At 43.5% G+C, this 23,240-nt stretch overlaps 1 protein-coding gene across 2 annotated transcripts in view; it reads right to left on the bottom strand.

Annotated features, from left to right (window-relative positions):
• Nucleotides 1–23,240, bottom strand: part of LRMDA (leucine rich melanocyte differentiation associated) — a 1,053,965-nt gene that overhangs the window by 436,774 nt on the left and 593,951 nt on the right. For both annotated transcript variants that reach the window (XM_046026161.1, XM_046026162.1), the window contains exon 5: nucleotides 21,668–21,785. In XM_046026161.1, the coding sequence (XP_045882117.1) occupies nucleotides 21,668–21,785 (118 nt within the window). The remainder of the gene's footprint in view (nucleotides 1–21,667; nucleotides 21,786–23,240) is intronic.

The raw sequence follows: 23,240 nt of genomic DNA, 5'->3' as shown, positions 1-23,240 counted from the left end.
TCAACATAGTACTAGAAATCCTTGCCTCAACAATCAGACAACAAAAAGAAATAGGAGACCAGTTTTCTAATGGAATATTGTTCTTTTGATGTTCAGCTAATCAAAGCTGCAAGCTTTCACCAAACTGCCCCAACTCAATGGGGACTTCACTATAGAAAGGCACTTAGGATTTTTACACAAGAACCCCGGTACACCTTAGTAGACCTACTCCTTCGGGTTGGGCTGTATTCTTTGCCTGCAGAGGCTATATGGCCTGCAGAGCCCAGGGAGAGGCAGGAGACATGCATCATGCCCCATCTTTCCGGAGATGTACATAGCTACAACCCTAACGCCTTATGATTCTTTCTTCCAGAGTCAATCTGAGATTTAAAAAAAAAAAAAAATCAGTTTAAAAATCCTTTGAAAAATTCTGTCCATCTGACTCTAATTGTCAGACTGTGGTTAACAAAAAGGGATGAGATTCTAAGGCATATAAATCACATTATTTAAAATAGTCAATCTCTATTATGCATATACTTTATCAGATACCCAGAAGAGGAAAAATCTGAAGGCTCCTAACCACTGTAGAAGAGATCAATGTAGAATAAGATCAAGACTTAACTCCGTCTTCCCTAGAAAGCACCTCCAGTGAAGGTGGAGGCTCTGTTTCAGTAGCTTTTATGCCCTAAATAATTCTGAGGAGCCATACATACTTAGTAAGTATATATGGGGAAGGGGGGTTGGAGAAAGAACTGAAAGTCTGAGGCTTGGGTGTAAGTGGGTAGAAACTTTGGTAAATGAATCAAGAAGAGGGTCGTCCCAAAAGGATGTACTTGACATCCCTTTTTGGTTGTTTGATGGCATGAGGAGAAAGGGAGATAACTCTTTGCATCAACACTCTCACATATTTGGCAAATATCCTAAGTCACCCAGTGTCAGTTTTCCTCCTTGCAGTAAGTAAACAGCCCAGTAGGATCCTCAAGAGCTCAGAATTTCTGGTCCTCCACTCTCGCTATTGTAGTCAGAGGTACAGGTAAGAGGACAAGTTCTATACACCTGAACCAAGTACACCAGCATCTATGTCCTGAGAAGTAACCCAAACCATCTTATTTTTGTATCTTAGTAATACCTATCTTGGGTTTGGGAGCTTTAATTTTCATCCTGGCCTAAAAATGTTTCCCCTCTTGAAGCTTTATCTCTGTCTCTTTCCATCTGAACCTCTGGGTGATAATGTTATCCCTGGTTGGCAAAGCTAAAAAGCATCCCATTTTCTGAAAAAGAGGATCCTGAGCAGCTACCTTTACCCTCAATATTCCAAATTCTCCTTTTTAAAAGACTCAGAAGAATCCCTCCTAATCTTGAAACTCATATGGTAAGATCATAAATAAATGGCAACCTCCCAGTAAAGACTGAGAAACCATGACCTTGGAAATTATACTTCCTTCCTTGTAGTATGATCATGACCCTGATTGAGGACAGATCTGTCTCAATGCTTTTTAAAAAATATGAATATTTTTCCTTCCCATTGGTCATAGATAGCATAAATTGCCATTAGTCATGACAGAGACTGATAACCTGCCCTATAAGAGAGAGACAGCAGAAAGGCTGAATACATTGTCATTTTCCTGTAACTTGAAAATCTCCAGCTCTATGTAGTGCATCTCAAAATTTCACCCTGCCAGAAAAGCTTATTTTATTTTATTTTATTTAAGATTTTATTTATTTATTTAACAGAGAGAGATCACAAGCAGACAGAGAGGCAGGCAGAGAGAGAGGAGGGAGCAGGCTCCCTGCCGAGCAGAGAGCCCGATGTGGGACTCGATCCCAGGACCCTGAGACCATGACCCAAGCCGAAGGCAGCAGCTTAACCCACTGAGCCGCCCAGGCACCCCAGAAAAGCTTATTTTAAATAAAAGTGAAGTGAAATACAAGTTTCCTCTTAAAACACTTCTGGTCATCATGAGTTCTGAGTATGAGGATAGTGGCCTGGCCCAGAATCTCAAGCATGGTATAGACAACCAGAACAGAACAGAACAACAAGAGCATACTTATCTCCTCCTCATGCTTCTTCTCTAGCCTTGCCCTCCTTCTCTAACCCATGGTTTGTCCTCTTCCACAGTTTACAAAAGCAAACACTGCTGGTGTGAAGGTGTGAGCTACGGCATGCCAGACACACAGGAGCAATGGTGATTCCAAGGCCAAATCCCTTCCTCCAGGAAGTGTGGAGGAAGTCTCAGTGATGTGGAGCACAAAGGAAAGTGAACTGTGTGGTTCTAAACTAGGTCAAGTCAACACAGTCCTCATCAGGCAGATTTGGAACCATCTGGAAGCTAAGCACATAACCTGCTTTTCTTTCTACTTATGGGTATAGGTAGATCACACCCTTTTTTGCACAACAGACCATAAAAGCTGCACTGACTGTTCCTTGAAAAAACACTGGCCCACTCTGGGAGGTGTGGGCTGGTCCGAGTTCCACAGTGGAACCTCTGGGAGAGCTACCGCTGCCATTCTGTGCCCACGGTGGGAACTCTACAGACAGCAACAGGATTACTCAGGTGTTCCTTTCCCGAACCATGTCTTCATATCATCAGTCCAGAAATTATCAGAAGAGCCAAGTTGTACCTTAAACCACAGCAAAATGTTGGGCCAAGAGGAGATGTGAAAGCTGATCCCCCATTTTCATTTCTCTCTATAATATCCAGTGAGTCCTGCAAGCGCTCTCAGTATTCCATGTGTATAAGGAAAGTACCCCTCCTCTTCCTTTTATCAGTATTGTGAGGATCAAATGAGATCATAGGTGTGCAAGTGCTTTCAAAATTAATATCTCTCCATCTTCACATTCGGGACTTTGAAATGAGAACAAATAAAAAGAACATCAAGACAGAAAAAGGAAAATAAGAGAAAAAGAGGGAGGGAGAGACAAAATTGTATTGATCCTTTACTTTATATCATGCCCTAGGATAAGTGCTTTATATTCACCATTTCCTTTAATCCAACAACCCATATTTTATAAACCTCATTTTAAAGATGAGGTAACTGAGGTCCTCATTTACCCAAAGTCACATAACAAGTAGAAGAACTGGGACTCAAATCCGGGTCACTGAACCCTAAAACCTGGGTTCTACATTATGTCACCAAGGTATTCCCCTAAAATCCCAGAGGCCAGCAGCTTCAGGCACCATGGACCTCACACAGACCGAGACATCAGCTTGAGCATCTGTGCACGTGGCTGCATCACAAAGCCACAGGGAGACCCTCCAAGATGCTCTAAGTTTCCTCATCCATTTGATAGATGAGGAATCTGAGTGCTGGAAGGAGAGACCTCCCCAGTAGCACCCAGAGAGCTGGCTGAGTTCCAGCTCTTTCAGTGCAGTGGAGATTGGTTGCTGTTCAGCAAAGACATTTCCTGTTCTTTCTGGAATTTAGCTAAGCAGCTGTATTAGTTCGTGAGGGCTGCCATAACAAACACGACACCGGGTGGTTTAAATAACAGAAGCATTTTTTCTCAGTTCTTGAGGCTGAAATTCTGTGATCAAGGTGACAGTGGCTTCTCTCTTTGGCCAGTAAACAGCAGCATTCTGGACATGGTTGTCCCTCTGTGTCTTCCTGTGGATCCTAATTCCCTCCTCTTATAAGAACCATGGTCAGACTGGATTAGGGCCCACCCTGATAGTCTCATCTTCATTCTATCCCCTCTATAGAGACCCTATTTCCAAATAAGGCTAATCTGAGGTACTGGGAGCTAGGGCTTTCACATATGAACTAGGGCAGGGCAGGCGGGGGGGGAGCAATTCACCTCCTAATAGCTGCATTTCCCAGACTCCTGCGGTTTTGGATGTTCGTGTAACTGGGTTCTGGTCAGTGGAATGGGGGTCTTAATGATGCACGTTACCTCAGAAGCAGGGCCGTAAATCATTCAGACAATTCCTCATACTCTTGCTCTTGCTCCATGCATTGGCTTCCACGCTATGAAGAACTTCCAAGACCCAAGAAAAATGTAGAGCCATTGGATAAAGGGAGCCTCAGTCCCTGACTGCCTGGGGATGCCTCACTCTCTATCCAGACACTTTCAGTGCACTGAGAATGACTAAACCACCAAGATTCAGGGGCTGTTTGTTACAGCAGTTAGCCTCCTCTGACTAATACACCCAGCCCCTCAACCAAATCCGTTCCATTACACGTCAAGGGTCAGTGACTATTACCCAAACCGAGAAGTAAAATAACAGATTAACACAAGGTCTAAGGTCAATGAGCAACCCAGGTGAGCTGCAGAAAAAAAATGAGGGGGGGAGCACTGCCCTTTCTTGGGGTACCAGGCATCTCAGTGAGCACAGCTCCCTAGAACGTCCTCTTAAAGACTCTCAAGGGGTCTCCTGGCCCCTCCTCCCTGCAAGGCTAATAAATGAGAGGGGGAGGTAGGGTACACATGACAATGATCCCTTTCTTATTTAAACAGACCATTTTTCTCCCCAATAAATGCTTTTTTTTTTTTTGTCAGCTCAAATAGTCCCCTTTGATAGAAACCTGAAAATAATTAGCCTTAATAGCTCTGCTGTGAATAATGCTGCACAAGGAGGAGGTAGATGTTAATAGGAACCTTCCACTCCAAAACTAAGTCACCCTCTCGGCCTCCCTCCCCAAAAAAGAAATGTAACAAGAAAAAGATTATAGGTTTAGCACTACTTGGGAAGAAATGTATATTTGAAATAAATGCATGAAATCCTTTAAAAACAGCGCACGCTGAAAACTTCATATTTAGTTTGATTTGCTTTCCAAATCACACAGGCTGCACAGTTGCATACAATCTTTAAACAAGTACAACCCCTGAGAAGTGTGGATAGATTTAAGAGAAATAAAAGCAAGATCAGCCAGCTTGTAATCTTCTTTTCTCTTTTTTCCTCCCCAAAGCTGCATTAAATTGCCTATTGAGAACAATAACATATTTGTGCTTTTATAGGTAGATGATTGGTATTACACAAAGATTTGGCTAACAGTCTAAAGGCACATTCACACTGATCAGGGATTGCATGCTGCTAATAATTTTTGGGATGCTCTAGGGAACCCATAATTCCCTGGGACTACAACTAAGCAAGTCAATGCATGCTTGGTGGGAGCTCCTAGAGATTCTAAGCCTCTTTTCCAGAACCATACCAACCAATAAGACTTGGGGGAGCCCATTCCCAAAGAAAGCCTTGGAATTGTTAAGTATCCCTTTTGACCTACATTCTTCCTCTGGTCAGGGAAGGTGGGATGGCTCATCCAGACTGGAGAGCCAACTGGAAAATGGCAGCCAGGCATTTTTAGGCAGAACCTAAACCTGTTCATATACCCAAACCCTGTAATCCAATAAACCCATCCCTGGAAAATGATCCTAAGGAAATAATTGAAAAGAAACACTCTTAAGACACACTGACACATACCCATGCCCACCCAACCGCACACAAGCAACGGTATTTTATACCTAAGGTTAATATCTAGAAATAGTAGGGAAATAGTTTGGTAACAGATGGTACTTAACATCAATTTGATGAAGAATTGTACAGTGCACAAAAAGAGCCAATTTGAGGACCCTGAAGTAGCACAATACAATAAAAATATTAGGTAAATGCACACAGCATTAAGCATACATATAATACTGACAGAAAGGGGTAAGGGTTAGAAGGGAACAGAGCAAAATGAAAAGTCACAGAGTTAGCGTGTAGGGAATACAGTTGAAAGATTTTCTTTGTTAATTTCCCTTAATGGGATCATAACATTGTTTTTAGAAAACATATAAAAATAAAATAAAATGAAATGGTCCCTGGACCTTTTAATCTTTGATTACCACACACATGTCTGAGCCCCAAGATTCAAAAGCCAAGCTTAAATATAACTTATAATTCTCCTTTTAGTAAATTCGGGAACTTCTTCCTAAGGAAATCTGTGAACAGTGGTAATATGTGGTTGCACGGACAAACACAATCAGAACACTGTCAGACTGGCTGTTTCACTGGAGATACAGAAAAAGAAAGTTGTACCGAAGCATCTAGAAACACGGAGTTTGGGAAGTCCTGTTACAAAACTACTCCACAGGGAGATCTGCTTACACACACACTCGCACTCACACACACACTCACAACAGCAGCATTCAGAGAACTTGTGTTGCCATGCCATACAACTTACAAGAATAGCTCCCATTTTCTACAAACTGGAAACCCAGAGGAAGAGGCTGCTTTTCACACCTCACGTCCCTCTCTAGGAATAGCTAAGCGACACTAGCCACTAACACAGCTCCTGCTCTCCCTGAGCCAAATATGTCTGTCATTTCTGACATGCCCGTGACTTAGAGACATGAGGCGAGGAACTTCCCATTCTCCGTGAAGCGCACACTGATTTCTGACTAAGTGGCTTACCTTTTGAGTGCTGTCCTAGAAAAATCATGGAATGTCACTGCAAGAAGGGACCTGGAGACCTCGCCTGAATTACTTTTTTGTGAAAGAATTTTTTCAAAAGCATTGCTTCTCTTTCCTGAGCACCTATTATGTGCTGGGCACGATCTCAGAAGTCTAGCATGCATTTGTTTCTTTGTGTCATAACCAATCAGTAGGGCAGGTTAGGTATTGTCCCCATGACATAGACTGGGAAAATTACAGACATGGAGTGACTTGCCCAGGGTCATACTCCTTTAAGCACAGAAAGCGACTGGAATCCAACTCTTGGGACCGCTTGTCCCAAGTTCTCAGAGAAACCATTCGGCCTCCTTCGCATGCTCAGGGGGGCTCAGCATGAGTGGCCTTTGTGCAGGGGTTATAATTAGTTGTCTGGTCCCAGTTGCTTGCAGGGTAAACAATGTCTGATAAACCCACAACGCTGTAAGTATTTATTACATGGCAACCCAGCTGCCAACTGTCTAACCATTTTAATAAAAAGCTATTTTCTAAGGTTTATGTTTTATTGCATGTATGACTCCCTTATTGGTTAGCATTTTGGAGTTGTGGAAAAGGTTATGAATTTAGAAACTGGCTGCATTCATATCATATTTAAAACTTAATGCTATTTTATTAAAGACATATGGGCCTCCAAAGTACACATATTAAATGTCATGTAAGAAAAGTAGCAGTTTAAATCATGGTCAAATTCATTTTTGACGTGACTCCTGAGGCTTCCCAAGATCTGAACTATTTCTTTGTAAATCTGGCAGTTTAACCACACTCATAAATCACTTTCAAAGCATATTATTTCTTAATTTTACTGCATTAGAGAGCATTTGGCCTACACAGTGAACTGTTTGTAGCAGTTATGTGAACAAAGTTGCACATTTAGTCATAAAATGTGCAAAAGCAGCGGGGAGGGGAGCAAAGAAGGAAGAGCTTTTCATTCTTCAGTCTGTTTCACTTACTCCACCCATTTTTACCTAAGCAAACATGATTCACAGCGTTCAGACAAGGCCTCTGAACGGCTCAACATGCACAAGTTATGCGTTGGTACCAAAGGCTTTCTGAACACAAGGAAGACAAAAAGACTTTGTAACTGAATCTTTTCCAAAACATCCCACAACTAAAAATTAGAATGGGTGCAGACATTAGACATTTTTTAAAAAATATTATATTGAAACAGATTTTTATTTTCTTTTAAAAGCGTGTGTCTCTGTGTGATACAGCTCCTGACTGCTTTCTCTAATCCTTCAGAGACCCAAAATCTCAACCTGGCATTTTCAAGGCCCTTCTCATGATGAGATAATATTCTCTGGACGTGTATAAGGACCCCTTGGATTCCACAGCCCAGTTTTCTCCATTTCACTATGGGGTAGAAAGGGCTGACTCCAATGACAAATTTCAGGATGTCACCATCAGCCTTGATTTCTAGACTTTTGCCAAGGGAGTTGGAGGGGGATAAGAGAGGTGAGTCCAAGGTCACCCAAGCGAAAGGGCTTAAGGGCTTATCTCTGCACCAGGCATCCTTTTCCTCCTCTGCTCCAGCACGGTCCACTTGGGGCCATGGCGCTGCTGTCCTCCTGCTCCCAGCGATGGCAGGGTAGCCTCATTCTCCGAGCTAAACTCACTTCTCCTGGGCCTCCTCCTTCCCTGGCTCTCTACTTCCACCATCCCCGCAAGAACAAAAAGGCCCTGTGCAAAAAAGATGGAAGACTCTTCCATGCTCTTGGATTGGAAGAATAAACACTGTTAAAATGTCTATACTGCCTAGAGCAATCTATACTTTTAATGCCATTCTGATCAAAATTCCACCGATATTTTTCAAAGAGCTGGAGCAAATAATCCTAAAATTTGTATGGAGCCAGAAGAGACCCCGAATGGCTAAGGAAATGTTGAAAAACAAAAACAAAACTGGCGGCATCACGTTACCCGATTTCAAGCTATACTACAAAGCTGTGATCACCAAGACAGCGTGGTACTGGCATAAAAACAGACACATAGACCAGTGGAACAGAGTGGAGAGCCCAGATATAGACCCTCAACTCTATGGTCAAATAATCTTCGACAAAACAGGAAAAAATATTCAATGGAAAAAAGACAGTCTCTTCAATAAATGGTGCTGGGAAAACTGGACAGCGATATGTAGAAGAATGAAACTCGACCATTCTCTTACACCGTACACAAAGATAAACTCGAAATGGATAAAAGACCTCAACGTGAGACAGGAATCTATCAGAATCCTGGAGGAGAACATAGGCAGTAACCTCTTCGATATCAGCCACAGCAACTTTTTTCAAGATATGTCTCCAAAGGCCAAGGAAACAAAAGCAAAAATGAACTTTTGGGACTTCATCAAGATCAAAAGCTTCTGCACAGCAAAGGAAACAGTCAACAAAACAAAGAGGCAACCCACGGAATGGGAGAAGATATTTGCAAATGACAGTACAGACAAAAGGTTGATATCCAGGATCTATAAAGAACTTCTCAAACTCAACACACACAAAACAGAGAATCATATCAAAAAATGGGCAGAAGATATGAACAGACACTTCTCCAACGAAGACATACAAATGGCTATCAGACACATGAAAAAATGTTCATCATCACTAGCCATCAGGGAGATTCAAATTAAAACAACATTGAGATACCACCTAACACCAGTTAGAATGGCCAAAATTAGCAAGACAGGAAACAACGTGTGTTGGAGAGGATGTGGAGAAAGGGGAACCCTCTTACACTGTTGGTGGGAATGCAAGTTAGTGCAGCCACTTTGGAGAACAGTGTGGAGATTCCTGAAGAAATTAAAAATAGAGCTTCCCTATGACCCTGCAATTGCACTGCTGGGTATTTACCCCAAAGATACAGATGTAGTGAAAAGAAGGGCCATTTGTACCCCAATGTTTATTGCAGCAATGGCTATGGTCGCCAAACTGTGGAAAGAACCAAGATGCCCTTCAACGGATGAATAGATAAGGAAGATGTGGTCCATATACACAATGGAGTATTATGCCTCCATCAGAAAGGACGAATACCCAACTTTTGTAGCAACATGGACGGGACTGGAAGAAATTATGCTGAGCGAAATAAGTCAAGCAGAGAGAGTCAAGTATCATATGGTCTCACTTATTTGTGGAGCATAACAAATAACATGGAGGACACGGGGAGATGGAGAGGAGAGGGAGTTGAGGGAAACTGGAAGGGAAGATGAACCATGAGAGACTATGGACTCTGAAAAACAACTAGAGGGTTATGAAGGGGTGGCGGGGGGGGGGGGGGTGGGGGGTTTGGGAGGTTGGGAAACCAGGTGGTGGGTAATGGGGAGGGCATGTACTGCATGGAGCACTGGGTGTGATGCCAAAACAATGAACACTGTTATGCTGTAAATAAACAAACAAACAAACAAAAAAAAAAAAAAAGGCCCTGTGCAGTGCCTGGGGAGATCCTCCAATGGAGGGACCAGGGTCTCCCCAGGATGAACATGGGGTCTTCTTTCTCCTCCCACATTCCCTCTTGATAAGTACTTTACTCTCTTCAGAAGGTAGGTGCTTAGCAAAAGTCTCAGAAACATTTAACTTAAAATTCAGTGAAGCCACCAGGAATACGGTGGCAGTATCCCCTTCTTCGGACTGAATTATGTCCCCCTAGAATTCCTATGCTGAAGTCTTAACCCACAGTGTCACCGTCTCTGGAGATAAAGTCTGTAGGAAGTAATTAAAGTCAAATGAGGTCATAAGGGTGGGGCTCTGGTCCTACAGGACTGTGGCCTTATAAAAAGAGGAAGATCAGTCCATCTGCACATTCTCTCTTTCTCTCTCTCCCTCAGCATTGTGAGGACACAGCCAGGAAGTGAACCATCTACAAACTCTCACCAGATCCAGACCATGGTGGCACCACGATCTGGACTTCCAGCCTCCAGAACCCTGAAAAAAATGCATTTCTGTTGTTTAAAGCCACTCTGTCCATAGGGTTCTGTGTTGGCAGCCTGAACTAATATATCCCCTGCCTCAAGCCCAAATGACCTTCTCCATGTTCACTCACACAAACCTAGGACACAGGGAAACCACGAAAAAGAGCTTCTTTGAAATTACACAGCTAACACCACTAGCCACCCCTGCTTCTACACCCCAAAGACAGTGTGAGCACCTTACACATATTATCTCATTTAAATTTCACAACAAACCTGGAAGGAGGCATTACACAACCTCTCTTAAAGATGGAGAAACAGAGAGCAGAAGGTAGAAATTCAGCATTGAATCCAAACTCCACCTGAAATGTGGAGCGGGACTGGCCTCTAAATGGAACAGCAAATCTAACAAGAGCCCAGGAACAAAGTAAGAATCATATGCTTCCCATGGAATACAATAGCCAATAAATCCATATTTTAAACCTTCCCCAAAGAGCAGCTGGAGGCAACTTCTTGAATCATGTCAAGAACAAAAGTAAAGGTTGGGTGGTGGGGAGGAATGACTAAAAATGGGCCAAAGAAAGCACAGGAGAGGTCCCTCCACCAGATAGCCTCTGTGACACCTCAAAATGCCAACAAAAAACAAGTGATTTACTTCTAAATTTCGCTCACGAGTTAAAAGCTTCATGGAGTAGAAGCCCCACTTAAAATTCCCCACTTCAAAAAAGGAAAAAAAATTACAGCTTTGGAGCCTAGACAGAGAGCATTAGTTCACTGTTGAAAAGAAATAATGAGTTCTAATTCAGGTAATGTAGCTCAGAATTTACTGCCATATTTTAAAATGCACATGAAAAATAAAATTATCCTAAAATGTCCTTGGTGAAAAGGCTGAGTGTAATTGCTATCACTGACAATAGCATTGAACTTAGCTAAATTAACATCAAAGGAAGCCCCAATTACAGAGCATCTGTGCATTATTGATGGTGCCCTGTCTGTTAATCTAAGACACTCTACTGTAAGGAGCAAAAAAGCAAATAAAAGAGCTAATTGTACCACCAGCTTTCAGGGATCTCAAGGGCAGACCTGACCTATCAGGCTTGTGAGACACCACTTTGCCTGGTCAGAGGACCAGTGAGGATTCATTTGGAGCCAGACTGAGTACACAGACCCCAGAAGGAAGCCATGGTGACCATGGGTGGACAGAACAATGAAGAAGCAAAAACATGCTTCCCCCGGAGTTGTACCCAACTAACAAGCCGGGCCCAGCAGCTACCTGAGAACACAGATGGCCCTGGAGGTCCGGGCAGGGAGAAAGAAGCCCTCTGAAGACACAGGCCGGAAGCAGTGGAAGTGTGTCTTAACTCATCTCCCTTCCAACAAGAAACTGCTTCCTTTGACTTATCGAGGAACCGTTTAGGGCAAAGGGCACCTTCTAGGAGAAAAGGTCATTTTTTTAAAGATTTACTTATTTGAGAAAGAGAGAGATAGGACATAAGTGAGAGAGGCAGAGGGAGAGAGAGAATATCAAGCAGACTCCCCGTTGAACACAGAGCCTGATGCAGGCTCACAACACCGAGACCACAACCCAAGCCAAAACCAAAAGTCAGACACCTAACTGACCATGCCACCCAGGTGCCCCAAAAAGGTGACTAGCTTAAATGCAAAGAAGCTCTTCTCTGAGCATCGGGCTCCAGAACCTACTATGTTGATGTAGGAAGTACCATTCCTGGAACTCATGCTGATACTAGTACTTACCTATTGTCCCTGGTTGGCTCTCATGTGGATGATATCCAGAAAGTATGTATGAGCCACGTTCAGACAAACAGATTACATTTTACTGCAATCAGACCTCATGAAGACTTTCACCTGTGTTCCAGCTGAACAGCCTAAGAGTATCCCACTACTTTATCCTAATCCATGACCTACTTTGTTTCTTAGGCTTTGGGGGACAATGAAAACACAAGTAAATGTTAAATACCAGAGACATCCCTTCCTTCACTAAGCTTACACAAGTTTTCTTTTATATCTTCTTAAAGTTCACCCTTCTTGTCTACTGGGAGGAGCTGGATTATACCCCTCCCCATTGATATGTTTAAGCTGGAACTCCCAGTAGCTCAGAATGTGATTATGTTTAGAGAAGGATCCTTTAAAGAGGTGAATAAGCTGAAACGAGGCCATTAGGATGGGTCCTAATCTGACACGACTAGTGTCCCAGTAAGAAGCTGAAATCTGGACACACGGAGAGCTAGCAGGAACGTGCACACGTATCAAGAATACCATGTGAGGGGCACCTGGGTGGCTCAGTGGGTTAAGCCTCTGCCTTCGACTCAGGTCATGATCCCAGGGTCCTGGGATTGAGACCCGCATCAGGCTCTCTGCTCAGTGGGGAGCCTGCTTCCCCCCCTCTCTCTGCCTGCCTCTCTGCCTACTTGTGATCTCTCTCTGTCAAATAAATAAATAAAATCTTAAAAAATAATAATAATAATACCATGTGAGGCCACAGGGGGAAGGCAGCTATCTGCATGCCAGGGAGAGAGGCCTCAGAAGAAACCAATTCCCACCAACACCTCGGTCTTGGACTTAGAGCCTCCAGAATGAGAAATGAATGTCTGTTGCTGAAGCCACCCAGTGTGTGGCATTTGTTAGGGCAGCCTTCGCAAACTAGGACATCTGTTATTAGTTGTAGGCAGTTTGGAAATAACCAGAACTCAAGAATAGAAATTAGGACCATGCCATCTTCATTTTATCCTTTTTCCTTAGCCATAGAATTGCAAATACTATTAATATAAATCAAAGTTAGCTTCAGAACAATGTTCATGATTTTTCCCCAGTGGGCCATCCATCCAGCAGCCTTCTCTGCCTTCTAGGATGTCTATCTGCCTGGGGGTTCGGTCCCCACCATCTGATGTTTCCATGTCCCAGAAGGGACTTTCGAAGCAAGGCAGAGCTTCATGAAGCCACAGAGTTCACAAGAATCGAAAGCAAGGCCCTGAGCTCACTTAGGGGTAGGGACACTGATGCTTTCCTGATGTTCCTTCACTCAGACCTCAGTCACTAGCCTTTTTTTCTGCTCCTAAACAAGTTGCCTCGTATTTCCAACCTACTCCTTCCCTTCAGTGGGCTAGAATCACCAGGCTCAAAGCAAAGAATCAGTGTGTGTGTTGAGGGGGTAGGGGTAGCAAGTGGCAAGGGCTCAGCAAGGGCTGAGGTGTTGTTCAAGCTGACCGATGAACCTGCTGGGGGGAGGCGGTAGTCCCGCCCAACTGCTGCATATGGAATGCAGGGTAATGTTAGCTTGAAACATGGGTAACTTGAATGCAGGGCCTCAACTTCATTCTATGAAAATCTACTTTCTTAGGGAGGGATCTTTATTTTTCTCTTATCTTTCCTTTCAAGCTAATTTTTGAAAGTAACAGAAAACCTAAACTGCAAAAACAAAATACCAGAAACTGTCTTCTCAAGTGAATCATGAAAATGTCAAGCTGTAAATGCTCCGTTTACAGATATAATCAGCTGTAAGGGCTCCACATCAATCATTACCAGAGATCCCATGAGGAAGGACTTTTCACAGCCCACTTACGAGGCCTTAAATCCACTCCCTCAAACTATAGCAACTACATCATAGCCGACAAGGGTTTTTGAGGTAAAAAAAAAAAAACGTCAAAAAACTTCTTTAGTAAGCCATGGACCCATTTCCAGGGCAGTTATTGCTGGGTCTTTGACAGCCATCAGCTTCTTCCTCATCCCAGCAACAGAGCTGCTTGCTACCACCCAGATCTTTCCCTGAACTCTCGGGGACAAGGCTCTCAACCCTAGCTCCTTGACCTCTCTGGCCACCTGAGCACAAAGGGGGCCTGAGCACCTTGAACGCTGGGAAGCCCCAGGCCAGCGGCCGCCTCTCACAGATTTCTGCAATACCCACTGTGCACAGAGCTATATTACTCCCTCTCCCAGCAGAGACCTCCTGTACTTTCCTCCCACTTCCAACCTTGCCAAGGTTCCTCCTCATTCTTGCAAATTTGGCCTAAGAAACAGAGCTCTCCACAGCTCATCTCCTACAATTCTCTGCCTCAACCATGCATTTCACCAAAATGGGTTGGGGGTGGGGAGTAGTCAGAAGGTCAAAATGGAAATGACAAAGTTACCTTTGGTTCCCTTCCATATCTTCATCTTCCTACTCTTTTACTCCTGCCTCCCATCATATTTTCATATGTGTTCATGTAATTAAAATACATAAGGAAGAGAGTGTGAGCTCTGGAGTCTAGGCAGACCCCAGGAAGAACCTGAGTCTATGTTGCTCTGTAATTTTGGGTGATGTATGTAAATTCTCTGCTCATCAGTTTCCTCATAGAATAGATTCAAGTTCAAGGAGAAATTCAGGGTAATACTGTTAAGTCACTGATTCAATATCTATACACACTGGACACAATACATGTGAGGCACTCTCTTTACTCATCTATCAGGAAAGTGTCAACACATCTAATAATGTACTACGGGGCAGTCGATCGACCCAAAGGCTGACCTTGCAATCCTCATTAGTTAAGCATCCAAAAAGCCTGAAGAAGTTGATGTCATGATACCAAAAACTAAAAAGTTGTGTCCTAGTTAAGAGCCCTTGTTCAAGTGGCCAGGGAAGGACCAGAAGGTGGGATGTGTGGATGGATAGCTTACCTATTTGTCAGGTTCCTATAGCAACACTACTCAAAATCCTAATGGCTTACAACAAGAATTTATCTCTTTACAGAGGTCTGCGATTGGCTGGGGTAGATCTGTTTCAGGCTGCAGGTTAGTTTCAGGGCTGCTCAATGTGTATTTAGTGTTCTTTTCACAGCAAATGACAGACATGCAGGAATGAATGGAAGCCCATAGTACCTGGTAAGGCTGTGGCCCAGAATTGGCATGCTGTCACTTGCAGTCACATCCCATTGGCCAAAGCATCAATGGCCAAGGCCGAAGTCAATGGGATGGGGAAGTAAAAAGAAACACATCACTTTAGATCAACAGTGAGACCTACCACACCTGCCCCAGCTGTAGAGTTCCAGAGGCTGTGTGAACACCCTAAGGATTGAATTCCCTAAAGAGTGCCACTTATTTCCATGATTTTCTAGGCATGTGGACAAAAGTGAGCATGGTGGAGGGAGGCCAAAAAGACAAAAAGAAGAAGAGTGTGGAGCTGGGCCATTGAGAAGCAGTGAAAGCCAGTGACTCCAACAGAGACACAGCAATCTCTCCTGGAGCAGTGGGCCTAATGGAGAACGACACCTGCTCTGTGCTTAGCACCTGGTCAGGCCCTGGGACTTCCGGGAGAGGCTCTGAGAAGCTGCCTCCAGCACCAACAGTTCTATTTCACTCTCCTTCTCCCTACTGTGGATTTCAAACCTCCATCCTTAGGGCTTTGCTCGGGAGCAGGAGGTACAACTTTCTGTCTCTCTCTGATTTCAGGCATTTGCCATGCAAAAGCAAAACAACGAAGACATACCAAAAATGTCCGCAAAGAACAGGACTCTGAAAGCATTTACTCAAGACACAACACACCATGCTGCTAAAAATGGAGAAACATAAAATCCTTCCCCCCACCTCCAAGGAAAGTGGCAAGCTGTGAAATCAGGAAAAAGAATGAAAAACAAACAGACTGCAAATTGTTGGCTTCTGGAGTTGTTTCCAAACACATCGCCCAAGCATCTTCCAAAAAATAAATTAATTTAAAATTTTTCCTCCCTTCAAAATTCACTATAAAGTAACTGAAAATAGAATCTGAATATGTCTGTAGACAAGAAACATCTGTATGCAAACAGAAAAGAACCACAAAACACTAACATATTCAGGTAATTAGAAATATCCAGAAAATAAACTGACATTTTCAGTTTTCTTCTGAATGTTTGGCATGGTAAAGACCTTACAACATAGATTAACTTATCATCTCTTTAATTGCATGTGTATGTGCTTTACAATATCTACTTAAGGGCCTACCTATATAAAAATATTTTATATTCATATGAAATAGATGTTCCTGATATATTGATATATTTATATAAAATATATATGTATATGTAAAATATATATTCCTGATATATTTTATACTTATATAAAATACATATTCCTAATAAAATGCTAGTAATTGCAATCAATTTAGAGGTAGTTTCTGATAACCTGCTACATGTTTGCCACTGAGCTAGGCCAGCATAACAGAAGGGACAGAAGTTATACACACTGTGCTTCAGAACAAGGGAGCATGTACGGAAGACCTGGACGAGGCTTAAAACAATTAAGTAAACCAACCACACCACTAGGCAGTGCTCCTTTATGGTACAGACAAAAAAACACAATGGCAGTTAAGACCAGGAAAATCTCATTTAAACTACACACAGATTTGTGGAGCGTCTCCATATGTTTGCTGAGAAAAGCTAGTTTTTATTTCCCAAAAGCTCTCCTATGAGCAGGTGGATTCCGATAGAAGGACGCAGAGAACACTGTGCACAGTGACACGGAACATGAGCTCAGATCCCACGCTCACCTTTCCCAGCAATGCTACCTGACGGAGAAGGGCAGCGATCAGGGTGGCCATAGGTTTTGTGATCATAAGTAATCCCAGGGGTAAACCCGTTGGAAAAACAAATAGGCAACCCCGAATCTCTTCTCTCTGCTAACGCACAGATTCAAGTTATTACATTTTTTTTTTTAAGGCAGAGGTCCCTTTCCTGCTTTTCCAGAGGACCATATTGAAGCAATTAAAAAAAAAAAAAATGGACCACCTTTCACGATGGCTCTTCTAAAATGTTCTGTTGTTCCCAGTTCATTCTTTTGACGAGTACTGGCTGAGCCTGTGCTGTAAACCAGGCCCTGGGGGTGGGGGGGTGGGGGTGGGCAATAAACACAGGCCAGGTCCTACCCTCATGGAGCTGACATCCCAGTACATGAGCAGCTGCTTCATCCTGACAAAAAGCTGGCTTCCCAATGCTTGCTCTCCCTATCTTTATCCTAGATGGCCATTTGTGTGTGTGTGTGTGTGAGAGAGAGAGAGAGAGAGAGAGAGAGAGAGAGAGAAACCAAAAACATATGCACAGATGAAGGAAACTAAAGGAAACCAGGGAGTTGGGTCCTGATGACAATGTCAGGTGCAGGACTGTGTAGTGTCGCCATGGAAGGAGGTGATCTTCAGACTCCAAATGATTTCCAACTTTCAGGTTAAGGTCAGGAATAAAAAAGACTTCCAGAAGGTTTATTCCTTTAACACATCACATCTTCCTCTTCCCCGCCTTGCCTCTTTCTCCTCTCCCCTTCCCTCCTTTTCTCTCTCACACACACACCAGGAGAAAAAAAATACCTCAAAGACCCACACACAGACACAAATATATAAAACTACACAAACACACCAACTACACATGATAGGAAATGCAGGCATGCCCACATAAAGGCACGCACCACATATTTTCAAGGACACACTGACTCTCGCAAACATGCCTAATACCTTCTCTTACCTATAACAGAATGGCCACAATTATAAGCAAAAGTACACGTGTCAAAACACTTTCTAACACAGGCTGCGATTCTCAGTCCAGCTGTCCCTGTAGCTGCTCTCCCCACTGCTTCTATAAGGTTCTGAAGATTATACGGTTGGTAGCCAACTTCATATACATGCCTGTAAACAAGAGGGCTCAGCTTTAAATAATTATGTCAAAGAAATGACAACTGTGCTCTTTGCCAGAGCAGGGATGAATAATTACAAAGCCAGGACATAATTAAGCAATTCTGACTGTCGGATTCTTGAGCTTCTGATGCACAGGGTTGGCATGTCCTCCATGCATACCCTCCTGGACAGGCCTCGCGCCCCTTTGATTTATGTTTCCTGATGTGGCAAGGGGGATCACGGTCTGGTCATCACAGGAATCTTTCTCGGGGGGCCTCCCCACCTTTTCTGCATCCAGCTTCGTGCTCTTGGCATTGACAATAGCATGATTCCACGGCCAACACTTGCAAAAGTTACAGCATTTCTTTAAGATTCCAGGAAACGAGCAAAACCTAGTTGTTGTAGATTCATTAACTAACAAGACAAACACAGCAGTCTAGAAGAGTCCATTGTAGGATTACCTATCACTTCCCTAATGAATGATGGCATCTTCCTAAAGGACAATCAGGGCTCAGACAGAAAGCAGCTTCCAACAACAAAAGCCCAGAGGCAGCAACGAAGGGGAAAGGTGTCATCACGAGAGGAGGCTAGAGCGAACTTGCACTCAGGCGCCAGGGCCTGCCAGGTACGAAATCAAACCTTTGTGACATAGGGGGTTTATTAGCTCCTGGATGATTTTGCATTTGCGTCAGCCCAGAACACCCAGACTGCCTGTTCCCTACCCCCAAGGCAAGGGCTGTGATTGGAGAGGCATTTTCCATTCTCCCAAATACTTTATGTCAGGAATAAAATGAAAACAGCTCCCCAAATCACGGCCCCCCTGATCATCCATCAGAGCATTCCGCTGAATAAGCACAACAGGCCACTGCTGCCTGAGAAAGGACAGGAGCCAACTCGAGATTCCGATTCTGGGATGAAAAATAGGTCCTCACCAAGTGTGCTCATCACAGCGTCGCAATTCACGGGGAGGAAATTGCTCTCCACTTAGAAGCCGACTCGGGTGTACACAGACCTCCCAGAACATACATATGTATACACACACAGAGATAGCATATATACACACCTGCCCAGGAACAAACAGACGTCTGCACACACTGTGAGCAGGCGAGAACCAGCCTTTTTAACGCCCATTTACTAATTCAGCAAGAAGCTCATTTGGCCTCATTCTATCTGCGAGAGAAGTACCAATGCGTAGCTCTGAAAACAGGCAGAGGGAATTGCCTGGCACTGGGGAGAAGCGTACAGTGGGAAGGAAAAGCAGGAGCACAGCGAGGTAAGTCCTATGCGCTTGATCAGGACCTAGATACAGCCCTTCACTGGAAGCCCGGGCCCCTGGGTTCTGATCCCAGCTCTGCATCCGCTGGACCAGACCATGCGGGCCTCAGGAAACAATATCCTCACCTGGTTCCCTCCCTCCATCAAAACGGCACAGACCAGGTGATTTCCAAAGTCCTTTCCAGTTAGGAAATCATGGGACTCTCCAGAAAGATAACCACTGAAGATCCCCATGCTTTGCTCAGAGTACTTTCGTCTCTCCTCAACGAATTAATGGGTATTTTTAAGCTTAACACCATTAGTAAAGATGCGGGAGTCAATCACACAAATATAAGCTAATTCTATAACTGATTAGAAACTGATTTGAAGCTTTGAAAAGCATTTCTGCTGATGCTGCTCATGACTCCGAGAGCTGGCTACTATGGGTTTTAAGGAGGCATTGCCACTTGCTTTCAAAGGCTGGGCGGGATTTCAGCCCCCGCTGCCATTTTGACCCCAAGAGAGCAGTTTAGCTTTTACCTGTTGTTTTTTTTGTTTTTTTGTTTTTGTTGTTGTTGTTGTTTTGTTTTGTTTGCTTTCCTTTAGGCCCTCTTAGGAGGTTTTTATTTGGAACAGAGAAATGCACTGGGAAAATGTGTGGCTCACTTGGAAAAGAGCCGAGTCGAAGGAAGTGGCTTCCGTGGTCAGACACACCGGTTGAGCTCCAGTTCTGGCTCTTACCAGCCAGAGCTGCCCAGTTAACACTTCTAGGCCTCAGCTACCCCACCTGCACAGTCAGCCAGGACTCCCTTCTTCCTACAATTTAGGGTTGGGTGAGGACTCACAGATCTGAATACAGAGAGCCTTAGGGCAGCGATGAGCACACATGGTGGGTATGGGTGCCCCCTCAGAGTTCCTGGGACAACGCAGCTGTTCCCCCATCAGGAACAGGGAGAGCAAGAGAAATACTGATCTGTCCTGTAAAGTGTATGCACAATCGCAGGTGGAAAATGTTGAACAGGAAGGAACCCAAGATATTATAAACAGTTCATTTGTTGTCCTTTGTTTGGTGATGTCGGCTGCCTCTGGAATCTTTTAACAAAAAAAAAAAAAAAAAAAAAAAAGATGGCCAAGAAATAAATTATTTCATTTGGACAAAATTACCAAAGCTGGAATAACTAAAGGCAGTCATGAGCAATACATCAAACCAGGGCCTCGATAAGGAAAACTGTTAACACTTTAATAGCTATGAAACGAATCACTCAATTAATTTCCCACATGCTGAAACAGGTAACAATACATTTATCTGCCAGTATTATACCCTCCGTATCATATATTTCCACAACTGTTAGTAATTTTATTCAGCATAACGGGAAATAAGTTGCACCTCGTGGATTCAGGGAAAGAAAGTGGCCTGAGGTCTGCCGCCAGCTGAGCGACTTGATGGAAGAGGTCTCGTTTTTTTCTGCTTTGGTTCTATTTGTTTTGTTTTGTTTTTTTTTTTCTCTTTCCCTCTTAATCATTTCCAATGTATGTACAAGGTGCTTTAAGTCAATAAGCAAGGACAAACTAGACCTCCAGGATTTCTGGGCCAGTGTTTGCAACACACAAGTGAGGGTCCCACAGGAAGTGACAAGGTAGCACCACAGGGCCCTGGGGCAGGGATAGACCCTGAAAGGGATCATCAAGGGTCATCTGGTCCATTCCTCGGCCTTGGGCTTCAGGGAAGGACCCTAAGTCCTCCCAAAGAGATCATTTTTCACATCCTTAAAAATCCCCTGGAATCTGAATCCAAGACTCAAAGCCACACCTCCCCACCTCACCAATGCCGTCATTAACATGACACCATGTTCACTTCCATGGCCTTGATGCAGACTCAGCCAATAAAGAAAAGGTCAGTAAGACTAATCCCATGAGCTCTGGAGGGCTCTTGTAAGGAGAATATGTTAGCCCCAGGTCACATTGTCAGAAAAAAATGGCCTTTCCCACTAACAATATCTCTGAGACCTACTGAGCCCTCATACCTGTGAACAGAAGAAAATCACACTCCCCTGCCTCTACTATGGCCCCCAAAATGGTGAGCTCCCTCTGGGTTATTAGAAGAATCCTACATACCTGAGGAAAAGTAAATGACCCAAGCTTTCTTCCTTCTCAGCAACAGACCTGCAGAGGCCCCACCTTGTAAACGAAACATTTTCAAGGAGGAGACTAGAAATCTGCTCCCCAGAATACGACCACTGGGCTGCGTATGATGCTGCTCTCTGGGTGAAAGAGCCACCTGGGTGAAATCACTTACAAATAAGGTCCCCTTAGATGCGTCCCAGGAAGATCCAATTTATTCCCAGTCCTACTTCTTGCTAGGCCAACAGTGTATGCATGGATAAAACCCTGTTTGGAGATCTCTACTGCATTCCAAACACAGAAGAACATCCTCTGTGCTCAACGAATAACCAGTGAGGCAAGACATAGACCAGAAAGGAAGTGGCTTACCTTGGGCTTCACCACCTTCATGAATGACCCTCTGAGCAAAGCTTCCTCTCGTTCTTGTCTGGTTACTTTCCGGGCATCCAGAAACTTCAAATTGGGCAGCTTGTGCAGAACAAAGCATCTGAAAGAAGACAGTCAGAGACAACTCAGGAGGGTAGGTGGTGGCCTCAAAGACCCATGCAATTTGTCTCATTCTCAGGGATCTACATCATTAGGTCTTCAGAAGTTTCAATCTTTGTGCTGCTTCTCTTTTCTTTCACAAAAAATGAATAATCACTCTTTGTAGAAATCCAAATAATATATTTTATACACAACTAATTCTTAACAATGTACACTAATGATTGCTCTTAATTCAAATGTACACACACACACACACACACACACACACACACACACACACACACATCATGAGCCAGAAAGATCCTGTCAACGTAATTACCCCCGCCCTTCCATTCTAGAAATGGACCCAGCTTCATTGTTACACAGAAAGTTCTCAGGGAAACTAACCTACAGCCTAATTGTACCATTCTGTCACTGCCATTCCTATGGGTCATCTGTGTAATTCTCATCTCTGAGATAAAAGCAGATCTTTGGGATGCCTGGCTGGCTCAGGCAGTAGAGCATGTGACTCCTGATTTGGGGGTTGTAAGTTCAAGCCCCACAATGGGTGTAGAGATTACTTGAAAACAAAACAAAACAAATCTTCAATTTGAAACTAAGACAAGAGACATTGACTGGCCATCCAGGATAATAAACTAGAGGTTGTAATAACATAATGACTCTGGGATAGAAGTAAGGAGCACACATACTGAAAAATGCTTCCTTGAAGAATTGAACAGGGGTCCTGAGGATTTTCTCATCGTCCCTGAGTTACTTCCACACTGGGACTATGAAGATTATTTTTACCAAGGTGAAACAAGAAGAATCAGTTTAGAGGGCATATGGATTTAATAGTCCAACAAATACTAATATAGATAGATTCATCCAGAAAGAGTCTTTGGTGTCCCTCATGGTCTCCAAGGATAAGCTAACGGCTACTTACGTGATGAACTATCCTCAAGCAGGTATATTTAGAATTAATGAGAAGATCCACATGTCTGTGGGATAGGTGTATAAACATATAAATAAATACATAAAAGGTACAGACACCTGCCTATACTTCTTCCTCAGGGACAATTATCAACTTGATCACTATTGTTTAGACCCTGTTCTACTTAGGAAGAAGCGGTAGGTATCCAACGTCAAGACCAATAGATTATCTCCATAGGAATCTGTCATATCCTTCATGTATTCTGCCTCTTCACTATTCACCCATCTCTCAAATCCCAACCCACATGAACTTTTCTTCTGCATCTCCAGACCACATTGTTTTCTTCCTTCTCTGTACTCCCAGGTTACATTGTGAGCACCATACCACCTAACACCTGGTTGTTTTTTAATCATCTTATTCGTGTTCAGTTGATGTCCTCATGTATAAGCTTCTTAAAGGCAGGGATATTTTTTTCTCACCCTCGCATTATCTCAAAAACTAACATTACAATGGACTCAATAAAATACCAGTTTATTTCAGTTGTAT

The sequence above is a fragment of the Meles meles genome, chromosome 13 (genome assembly GCF_922984935.1).
Source record: "Meles meles chromosome 13, mMelMel3.1 paternal haplotype, whole genome shotgun sequence".
Taxonomy (NCBI): Eukaryota; Metazoa; Chordata; class Mammalia; order Carnivora; family Mustelidae; genus Meles; species Meles meles.
This window is presented reverse-complemented; position numbering and strand designations above follow the sequence as displayed.